Source organism: Netta rufina (genome assembly GCF_964035555.1).
Source record: "Netta rufina genome assembly, chromosome: 4".
In the NCBI taxonomy this organism is placed as follows: Eukaryota; Metazoa; Chordata; class Aves; order Anseriformes; family Anatidae; genus Netta; species Netta rufina.
Genome location: NC_140127.1, coordinates 24,762,182 through 24,774,345, shown reverse-complemented (window position 1 = coordinate 24,774,345; position 12,164 = coordinate 24,762,182). Strand labels below are relative to the sequence as shown.

Here is a 12,164-nt window from a genome sequence, read left to right as displayed (position 1 = left end):
CTTCCTTTGATGTATCTATTACACAGTTAAGTGTGCAGGCAACATTACGTACCACCTTTCCAGTTAGACTTTACCAATTCCACTGTGAGGGGAGAGAAGTTCTTTCACAGCTTCCTGATAAGCAGTCACAGAGTATTTCTCTTGGTACAAATCTCTAAGATGTATGGCCAGATTTCAAAGGGCATGCAGTGGTGATATCTCCTCCTAGCTACCAGTTAATAGTATGATCATATTCACATCATTAGGTTTGAGATCCTCTACATACTCTGAAGTGCTTGATCAAGCAGCAACTTTCACAGCACACCAACAGTACAGTGCTTAGTAACACCTAGGGCAGCATAGTACCTATCACTATTTCCTTTTCAAATGTACATGTAGAAAGCAATAGTGTATACTGAAGAAGACACTGCCCAAACCTTTGTTTTTAGAGGACTTCTGGAGGATGATTAAGGAAATTCAAACTTTATCTTTTCTCTTTGTAAGAGTGGTTTTACACCTACTTAAGATTTTTTTTTCTTTCTTGTAAAACATGGCAGAAAATTGCCTAACTTCAAGAAAATTCTAGATTATTTAAATAAATAGATATTACTTATCTGCCACTCTGGAGAAAGACACAAACCTCAAAAGAAAAAAGAACAGATGAGATGTCTATTGTAATTTTGTGTTTATTGGTACCTCTGTGGGAATTCACATGTGGCACGTTGAGGTTTTCTATTCCACTATGAATTGGTAACATAATGTACAATGTACAGCACGAGTTGGGTGCTAATCAACTAACACTGTTCAAAATCATACTTAGAAGATCAGATGCTGTTATTTGTAGTGAGTAGTGTTTTGTTCCCCCCCCCCGCCAGACTTTAAGCATATTGTCCTGTTTCTAATTTATCACCCTGGTTTTTGAAGCTTTCTAAACCTTGTTAATAGATGTACTCTATCTCAGACAGAATATATTCTGCCTGCCTGGAGGCTTTGTTCCGTATCTACCTGATGGGAACTGAGGGTAACTGGGAAGTAAGAGAAATTACAATTAACGAATTGTACTCTTGTATCAGTGCAAAATCTAAAACGCTGTCTTTCATGTCAACATAGGTGCCGATGAGAAGAGAATTAGACCTTGAGCTGCATTTGTGGTCCCAGAAGAAAACTCTTCCAGATAAGATTAGTTGTAACTTCAAAATTCACTGAATTCTTCTCTTTACGTGAGTAACTTCTGAGGAGTGGTTTCTAGAAAGCTGTAATCTGCAGTCTTCATGTAAGAGCACCTCAAGGAGCACACAGAGACTTGTCCTTATTGTTGGTTTTACAGATTACATTACAATTTTCCTTTTTTTTTTTTTTTTTTTCCTGAACAGGGACAGACCTTTGCCTAAGGCAATGTTTAATGTAATGTTTTTAACATTTCATGTTTGAGATTAATAAACGATCAAGGAATGCACGGTTGTGAAATACATGAAAGGACCGAGTGATGCAATGAGGGACCCTGAGAGACGGGAATGATATGGTAAAACTTTGCTGGAAGATTACTGCAATACTGCTGGCAGTTTACACTAACAAACACAAATGACATTTAAACTTGATTAAAGGTAATTTAATAAAAAAAAAATACAACTCTGAGTGCATTTTTGCATGTGAACCAGAGCTATGAACCAAATCTTGCTTATGCAAAATACTTGAAGCAGCAGTAGCTACATTTTTTTCCCCTGTTATTTATGTAGCCCTTATGTAGACTGAAGTAAGTATATTGTTAGTCATTGCTTTTCTCACATCTAAGATGAATGTAGTAACCACTCAGTGCCGAAGAAAAAGCAGCAGTGTGGGCAAAGTGCATGCCTATGAAGAGTACAACCTGCATTCAATTCCTGTCTCTGCCATAAGCTTTCTACATTAAAAAATAAAAAATAAAAATCCACAGCAGTCTGTAAAACAGAACTAAAAAGATCTTTCTACCTCATTTCATGGTGTGGTAGGTAAAAACGATAAATCTATTAGTTACCACAATGAAAACAGATGCTAGAGCTATCTGAGGATTATGTAAACAAACAATTAGGAAAAGATTAAGGAATGACTCTTATTTCAACTACATATGACGTCAGTTTAACAGAAGCACTGCACTATGAGTTAAAACCAGGCAAAAATCCTTATTAACTTTCTGCATTTTCACTGCAAATGCACTAATATTCTACACGCCTCTGAGAATGTAAGATATGATCTGACCTGAAACCATTTCTCAAGTATTTTCATAAATCTAGCAGTATTTAAAAATCTAGCTACATAAGAGACTCAGAGAACACTTCAGTATCCGGGTTGGCTAAACAGTCTGCAACAGCTCCAGTCTTGCACAGTAACCACACTAAGCATGCACAGTCACTGTTTTTAACAGCTTTAACAATGAGTCATCTGGTATAAATTTGTCTAGGCATTTCCATCATTGACACTTCTAGACTGAGGAAGCGGTTGAAAGAAGCAACATGTTTAGCTGCTCTCTACCACTTTTCCTGTTGAAATTTTCCTTTGCTTACAGTGCTGAATAGCTGAATGTAGTTGTCCTATATCACCAACGTGCCTACAATATAGGTTAGCTATGTGTAAAACACATTCTTCCTAGGCTGTGTCTAACTGACATCAGGGTTCATCTAGAACAGAGGTTTTAATCTTCTTTAAATTTGAGTTAATAGCACATTGTTATTGTTCAAGTTAGTCATATAGTATTAAATATCAACTTTGATATTTTACAAGTATTCTGTCATCTTCTAGAATAAAATTTCTGATGGTATTCAAATCAGTTTCTCTAACATATGTATCTGAGGTAACTAGCACTGTAAAAGAAAAAGCTTAATGTAAAAGAAAGAAGTACACTCTTAAGAGATAAAAGGAGAAATTTTAGTTAAAATATTTTACAATAAAATAATTATGATTATAAACCTCTTCAGTTAAATATATACACATTACATGGCATTTTAAAAAGAATGAACTTATTAAAGTTTCAAGCAGATCTAATGCACAAATCCACCACTTTGTCAGCTTAGACTGTAACGTCAGTTTTAACATTTGTAAATAGTTGTGTCAGACTAATGGCATTGTTTTGTGCAAAACTAAAAAAATTACGAAAAACATATCTCCAAATCCTTCCATTCCCACAGTAAATAGTTAGAAAAGGTAGTCTGCACATACACACACTTACACACACAAACTTTGATTGCATACAGAGGTTAGAATGACCAGCACTAAAATAACCCCCATCTCTACAAAATAATCAATTTCTTGAACTGATGTAGTTTTTGAAAATTACAAATATTAAGTGCTAGCAAATTGTGCTTTTAGGCAGCCACATGGCCAATAAGGTAGATGTTGTCATAAAGGTGCCCTACAAAATCTTCACTAATATTCTGTGCGGCTCGTCGTGTATTTCGGATGAATTCTCTCTTTGACATTTTGTTCTTCACATGAGGGCTGGTTAGATCAATGGAAAGTAGAATCAAAGAGTAACACAGTACATAAACTGCATCTATACAAGAAAAAAATATAAAAGGAAACGGTGATCATTACAAATATTTCCTGAATCTTACCAAGTCTTCAGCATCTGGGCCTATAACAGTACATATAGGTACATAACAATAAAAAGGGATATCCCACCAACATAAAATTTAGTGTACCAATTTTCAAAGTAATGACATCAGCACGTTGCCAGATGAACAATTACAAATCTTTTAACTCTTCTACAATATCGAAAAGTCACTGATGGCTCTATACACATTAATTTAAATGGATTCTTGAAGTTTTTATAAACTAAGGTCAACATCCAGCTAAAGCTTATCTTTAAATATCTTTAAAAGCAGTCCCATTGCTGAAAACTGGCTCCCCAGCAACCGATTAGAAATGCTTATTAACTTCAGTGAGGCCCCAAATTCCCTCATTTCTCTGGTACTATCCACAGGGCAAAACGTTAAGTGTGTAAGTCTTTGCAAGAGGGAGTTTAGAGATAGTACAGACTGTAAACACAGAAAAATTGAAGGAAAGATATCATGTTTATCCCTCAACACTTCTCAGTTGGGTCTAAGAAAAGAATCTGTACATTTTTTTTTCTCTTTTTTTTTTTTCAGCCCAAACAGGATGATGCCTGAATATTCAACATAGGTGAAAGACCCTCCCAAGCCATATATGTACTTCGACAAATATTTTAGATGCTGCTTGCGTATTTATTGTGAGCAGTAACATCAACCAAATATGTACAGAAATAGAGTGATTCACTGAATCAAAGCTCTTTTTGCTTACCAGGGCTAAGGCCAAGCTCTCTCATCAAATCAGGGTTACAAGCACAGAATCTGTGAGAGAACTTTGTTATAAGAGTCTCAAGGTACTCCCCACGCTCCTCAGGGGCATGAATATGTCTGAAGAACTCTCTCAGTGCATTTGGTAAGAATTGATTTCTGAAGTTGTGCAGCGTCACAAGGTCATCCAAAACATCTCGCCTGGTAGAAGAAAATCCCACATTATTAGAGATGTTTCTTTTACCTATTTACATATGAAAATGTAGGTTTAAAAATCAATACGAAAGGTTTAGGGTAGTTGGAACTTTAGAATAGTTTATTAGCTTTACTTTGGTTGAAGGACAAAATTATCACTAACATTGCAAAGACAGTAATATAAATAGCACTTACAATAGCAACCAAATATAAAAATATACATTAATTAGCAGTTTACATTTCTTCATATGCAAAGTCACTTATACTACACATAAAGGCTTCAATTCCTTTAAGCAATGTGACAGTCATTTAAAGAGACAGTTAAGAGAACACATTTCTGTGTATCTTGCAGGTTTTGTTGCCTAAGTAGAAGCTGTTATAGCAGTATCTTGTTAAAAACCGGCTTAAGTTAGATAAAATTTGCTCTCAAAGCCCCTTTAAAGTCTAAGTCCATCAGAGTGCAACGCAATGAAGTGTTTTCAACTGCACACAGAAACAACGAAATCAGACTAGCCTAAACACATAGAGATGAAGAAGACATTTGAAGCAAACTTGGAAATAAATTTGAGCGACACAAAGAATATTCTGTTACACTGGTCCTTTCTATTAAACAGTTCAATACTAAGAGGGACATCTAGAAACCCAGTTTAACTTTTAGTGCCTGATTACACTCCATGAAGGGAGGATGAATAGCAGAAGGTGTTGATAAAATTAACTTGCAATCTCATCTGATAAATGGTTTTGTATTTCTTCTACTATACCAAAACTTGATAATCTGAAGCTTTATAGTACAGGACTGTCAGTGGTGATGATACTAAAAAATGAATTCTAATAGAAGGAGTTCTTTTGTAGTACAGGCTGAATAGGATGAGAAGCAGGAGAGGATTCCTGCTGTAAATGCTGCTGTCCCTCTGCTCATCCTATATAAGTCCAGTTATTATTTTCCTCCTCTTACAACTTTCATTTGAACTGGTAGTTGGTGCCCCTCTTTCCTGATACTGCACCACCCCAACCTGAAGGTACTCTGATGGGCAAAAGAAAGCACTGTGGAGGTGGAAGAGCATGCTACAGTAGGGGGTAGAGTTCCCTACCACAATCAAATAGTGGTTAGATAATCCATTATTAATTAAAAAGCTACTGCCACTTCATAAAAGGACTGTTTTTCCTGCTTAACACCAAAAAGAAAGACCAAATCAAAAAAAGCAACAAAATATCTACAAGTCGTGAACATCATACAGCACAAACTATTGTGTGCAGTTTGAATGCACGCTACAGCTTGCACACAATTTATATGAAGAACTGCAAAAACAGAGAAATAGCACACTATGTGAGATTGATTAATTGGTTATAAGTAATATTTTCAAGGGTTCTTATAAGGTGTTATAGTCACAAATTCTAGAACCAAGAAACTGTTCAGATTTAGCAACAGCATTACCTAGCTGTGTTTTAATATAGTTTTACATCAATAAAATTATATTAATATAAACAAAATATTTATTATTGAATGGTGCTGTACACTGAGAATAGCTGTTTTCTCCTTGCAAGAAATTCAAGTTACCTTTCATCAAGATAGATTCGCAGCTTCTTCCAATTTAGTGTTCTTGTGCAAAAGATAAACTTAGCAATTTCCTTTGGCGAATCGTCTAGTATGCCTTTGGACATAAAGTAGTTGACTCCCTGAGATAAAAGATATGAAGATTAAACATATTTATATGTACATATTACATTTAGGAACAAGCACTGTCCTTAGCAATGTAGGAATATAATGCAACCATATATATATATATATATATTTAAGCAGAATTATTCCTCTTCCATTCAGTAACATTTCAACATGCACAATACAATCTAAAAGGAACTTAATACGTTGTTATGGTTGAGATTTTACATATACTCACAGTAGGATATTTAAAATTATGAATCCCATAATTCTGTAGTATCTCATTTACAGTGTAGACTAATATTTTGGTTTTAATACTGTCAAAAATTGTATTTAAAATGCTACAGGGACCATAACTTTTAATTTCATAACTTTTGTAGAGAAGAAAATCTTAGCCATAATGTGTTTTGTCTTTTAAATCTTTGACTAATACATGTGAGAACATTAATGTTTATGACGCATCACATTCAAATAGATGCATTAAATGCATTTGTTTAAATGTGTAATAATGCAAATAAACACAAGCACACTGATTTCAAAGCATAGGTAAATATAAACATATACAAATGTGCATACACATAAATAAGAACACTGCATCAATATATAAATACCTTAAGAAAAATAGAACTATTGTGTATATTTAATATTCATATTATAATTTCCACAATTTTCCACACTTTGCCAAGCACACATTTCTTATAGCACACATGCCAAATTTCATTTAAAAATAAAAATATTTTGTAAAAAATATTTCAACGATATCCTGAGTTCTTTATGTTCACTGCAATATCCCAAAGCATGAGAACTTTTTCCTTTGATCAAAACCACCTTGATGGATTTTTAAAACGTTCAAATGTTCCACTAACAAAAATCTAATCAACTAGCTTAATTTCACTTTGCCAGGGAGTGGGAGCAGTTTTAAGAATTTGTTAAACAGAAATTTTACGTTCCTTAATTACAGTATCTATTACACCATAACATTAAAATAATGTAAAATGTGTACGGGAGTGCATCTCAGTGTAGGCAGCGTACACTGAGGTAGTGCCACTACCTATGTCACCTTTAAACACTTCTGAAATCTTCTGAAATGAGACCACTATTTTTTGTAAGTCTGCCCTTTTAGTTTATATTGTATACATTACATCTATAAACATGTAGGGGAAACCTGTTCAGTCTATAAACTAACTTCCCAGTGCCATGCAATTTTGCTTAAAAAAGAAATAAAGTACTGAGCATAGGTTTGGAAAGATGTTTTATGAAGTGGATCAGTAAAACAAAATCTCACTTATATCAAGTAAAAATAAATTAGAATATATGCCCTGAGATACAGAGTCAGATACCTAAAATATCCATGACAAGTGAAAAGCCAATAAACACATATAGTATTATCTAACCTTTTTTTTAACCAGTCCATAATTTTTAATATTTACAAAAAATAGCAGTGGAGAAGCATACTTTATTTTTAAAAGAATGCTTTCTAAAATAAATACAAATATAAAGGCTTTATACAGTTAAGAAAAAAATAAACCAGAAGTTTTAGTGCCTGATTTTAAGAATTCTTATTTGTGACAGTAATGAAATGTACTGCATTATACGTCTGCATTTAAGCCCAAATTAAATTATATTTAAGTCTGTTTGAAATAAGGATGGGCAATGTATGGTTAAGTACTTTCTTGAATTAGAGGTAAATGGGAAAATAAAAATGGGAGACCAAAATGAATATGAACCTTTTACTAATTTCTCAAGTATTTTGGCGGTGTGTATGTGACTAACAGCAGGACACCAGGGCTTCACTATTCTTTACACTTTTGGCTTAACTATGCCTCCTTTACTTATATCCTGACTTAATGAGACTTTAGCATTTGCTTCACTAAGAAGTGCTTGTTTAAGGTAATATAAACTGGACCCTGTCAAAGAAGTTTCAGTAACGCTCTACTTTTAAAAGCATTTATGCTGCAGCTATTTAACGAACACTTCTGCAACATATCCAGAAAATACCTGGCACTTCATAGATGAAACAACATGAAAACAGCATCTACTTTAAGACAAACAGGGGATTGATTTTTCTGTGTCAGTAAAAGCAGTAAGTCATTTCTTTTGTGTATTAGATTACAACTCAGTGTAGGATCCTTATCTGATACTCTAATGAGTCTTTGCAAAACGTTTTTATCCCGTCTCTTAATTCCCTCTCTCTCCCCACCACACACAATCTCTTAACAATCTCTCTCTGTGAATGCAGTCTCTTTATTCATTTTCCTCATCTCTTTCACAAATAAACAGGGTATAAATTAAATACACTTCAATGCATGCCATCATCTTTAGTTGCTTTTTATTTCTTCCTAAGCAACCACAAATACTTTGCGGCAATAGAAATTTGAAGATTTCTCTTCAAAGTTCTTAAATTTTGGCTCATAGCAAATTAAATTTATTTTCAAGATTTAAGGCATGTCATCAAATCTGCTTTCTGTGACACTGTAAACACTGCCTTGTATTCCTCTCAAAACCCACATCTCAAATAAATCCCTTTATGAAGCTAGAATGGTTGCTTGTGGCAGGTATAGTAGCTGAAATAAATAGTTCTACACGCTAGTAAAATCTATGCTAATATTATTTTTCAGTCATCTGGTGATTCTTCTAGGTAATGTTTGACTGAATTCAGCTAGGCAGATCTGAGCCGCTATCCACCAGGTCTGAAGAGGTCTTTTTAACACTTAGAAATAGAGCAGGATGAGCTGGTTTGGAGGAACTGTAATTAGGTGAACAGCACAACACCCTAGATTGCCAGCAGCTCTCAAAGTTCTGCAAGGAACCTGTTTGTCCCTATGATATTCTCAGCATTATAGAGTTAGGAAAGATGCCTTAAAGATACCTTGCCTTCCATGGCCAAGAAGCCAGCTCTGGATAAAATCTTCATGGATGAAGGAGTACTTTGATTGTATGTGGAAACAGCAATCATAACTATAGCCCAATAGTTACAAGAAAAGTAATTCATTGTATTTACATAACTTATTTTCTATAATTGCTCTTTTTTTTTTTTTTCCCCAAAGCATTTAATAAGCTTTTCACAAAATGCGTATATTACCAACCTATTCTGTTACAGCACTGACACCTCTAGCTTACTTTCTCTAGTTCCCAAGAGTCTTTCCATTCATTTATATCCATACAGGACAGCTAAAAATCAAAAAGTTTTCTTTTACAAAATTGGTTTAATTTTTGCATTGATTTTATTCTCTCATAATAGTACTTCCAGAATTTTTCAGTAAAGTAGTTAACATTAAAACATTTGTAGTTGCCTTGGACTTTTCTGTTTAGTTACACATACAAAGCAAACCAACCATACTCTAAGTTGGTAACACAGAACTGTCTGAAATCACGTTTCCTCTCCTCCTACACATATACGTTCTTTGTTTTTTAATATTTAAATGGAATTGTCTGCCGAATCAGAAGTAAGAGATGATGCTTTTTACCTAATGGACATTTAAAAATACTACAGCTAAATATATGACAAATATATTTGTTAATAGAGACAAATTTCACTTAATATTTGAAATCTGACATAAACATTTGTACACTGCTCTATTTGTTCAGCTTACGTAGTTTTAAAAGGTGACTAAGGAAATCGCTAGTAGAATATCAACATTAGCATTTTCAGTTGATTTTTCCAGGCTTTCGTAGGATTATGTAAATATCAACACAAAATGCAGGTTTCTTTCTAGACTGTGCTATATTAAAAAAAAAAAAAAAAAAAAAAAAGGAGGATTTTGATCACCAAATAAATTTAAACGTTCTTAATAAATGATTAGGAAATACGGGAATTCAAGTAAAACTACTAGCTTGATTATATAGATGATTTTCTGGGGGGCAGCGACTCTGCTTTTATGTTGTATGTAAATAAAGGCCCCTGGCCTTTTCTATCCCCAATTTCTATTTGGGGCTTCTAGATAACACTAACATGATTAGTAAATGATAATTAGAAATGTACAGTATTATTATTTATATTTCTTTTCTACATAAATACAGTATCTTAATACATTTCATGGTGATTCTTCCAGAACAGAACACAAGTACTGATTTTATATTTTCCAGTAGGTATTTATAAGGTTCTTTTCCTAAGTTATCAAGTCATACAGTGATTTACTCATTTGGTGACAAATGTGGACACAATATAAAACATCCACTTCAAAAGCCTCTTTCATGGCACGTCTTTAAAATACAGTCTCAGTGATACACACTTGTGATGCCATCTTTTAATTGTAGAAATATTTTTCATGTTACACAGCTTCCATAACTGGTAATTTAGATGACTGAAGTTCTTTGACTTAAAAGGACAGCTTTCAAAATGGTTTCAACTCTCTCATCCATTCCACCTTTTCACATAGTTAGAAGGGAAGTTGAAATCACATAGAACTTCTTGTCCCTGTCACATGCACATACTTTTAATATTCTTAGGAGAAATAAATCAATGCATCTCATCCTTGGCTTGCTTAGTAGATCACTATGAAATGGGATAACTGTTCCAAAAATTTGGCTAGAAATATACAGCACAGTAAATATTCTATTATCTACAGACTAGCTATAATTAAAAGCCAGGTAAGGTAGCTTTATGCACATCACTAAAAATTCATTTATAACCAAGAACAGAAAACTCACATCCCTAGTAAAAAGTAAGGGCAGTTGGTAATGAATGAACCAATTTCCATAAAACTGGAAAGCCAAGTACACTGTAAACACTGTCTCTGCTGACTGTATTTATGCTGTTATTATGCTACATAAAGGATATCCTGACCTCTATGAAATCCATATAAATAAATGCTATCAAGCAGAATCTTTAAGAACTGCTATCATCAAGAATGAAACAGAAATTAGATCTTCTTTCCTGACCAAAGTATTTTTCCACCTTCATTTCCAATCTTAAATCCATAGCATAGCCCCGTGTAATAAACTTGACAGCATATTTTGTAGAGAGTTGCTTACAAGCTGAGTCATAAGTATACATGATATGGAATGAGCACTGCATGAAGAATGTTTTGCATATGCCACACACTCTTTAGAATAAAATACAGCAGAGACCATGTAGGCAGATTAAACAACAGAATATTCATATTCAAGTCTTAATACTAACACTGAGGCACCCCTTCTCCCAAAAGAAAACAAAAAAATGTTCCAAAATCTTGGCTACAGTGGTGCTGCCATTATGATGAAGAACCAAACAACAAACAAAAGAACAGAAACCAAACATGCATTGGAAGGTTTTCAGATTGTGTAATGTGATTATGCACATCCTTTCAGCAGAATGTGAGCACCTGCTATGAATTATGCAAGCTCATGCACACAACCGATACATTAAATTACAGCAGATATCACAACACCATGCACACAACAATGGCTAACCAGAGAATCCTACCACAAAGTGTGTAGATGCTCTTCCCTACCCCGTGAGCCACCGCTAGCTCTGGAGCTGTTGCTGTGGAGCCTGGTTACCCATTTTCATGACATGGGCGGTGTCCTTTGGAGAATCTTGCTCCTGTGGCTGTAAATATTCCTATTTTTATAGTACTTTGACCAGGTCTGTTATCAAATGTAAAGCAGAGTTTGGCAGGAAATTCCATGACAATTTGTCATAGTGGAATGTCATATCATATATTCCAGTCACAGTGTCCTTATAATAATAATTCTGCCAATATCACAGTTGTAAACAAGAAAAGCAATGGTATCTGAATTCTCCTGAAACTCAGGCCCTGAATGATTCCTGCCAGGCTATGGTGCTCCACAGGGAGAGAGGAACAGAAGCCCTTAGGAGATATCCTGAAGCTTTAATCTCTCACTAGGCCTGACAAAGTCTGTTCATATTGCCACTGTACAATATAACTATAATGAAACCAGAAGGAACGTAGCATAACAAACTTAATATCTAGTTTAGGTATACTATAAAGTATCTCTAATTTGCTCATCTTCATTTCCTTGAAAAATACCAACACCTTTATTCAGTGCGTTTTATGATGGCTCCAAATACTTTAAACCTACCACAATTGCTTTAAATT

At 34.3% G+C, this 12,164-nt stretch overlaps 1 protein-coding gene across 2 annotated transcripts in view; it reads right to left on the bottom strand.

Annotated features, from left to right (window-relative positions):
* Positions 1-1,611: 1,611 nt before the first annotated feature.
* The window catches only part of FBXO8 (F-box protein 8), an 18,921-nt gene continuing 8,368 nt past the window's right edge, over positions 1,612-12,164 (bottom strand). For both annotated transcript variants that reach the window (XM_084286863.1, XM_084286862.1), the window contains exons 4-6: positions 6,022-6,140; positions 4,273-4,469; positions 1,612-3,505 (exon numbers count right to left, since the gene is read on the bottom strand). In XM_084286863.1, coding sequence (XP_084142989.1) covers positions 3,318-3,505; positions 4,273-4,469; positions 6,022-6,140 — 504 coding nt within the window. In that variant the 3' untranslated portion in view covers positions 1,612-3,317. The remainder of the gene's footprint in view (positions 3,506-4,272; positions 4,470-6,021; positions 6,141-12,164) is intronic.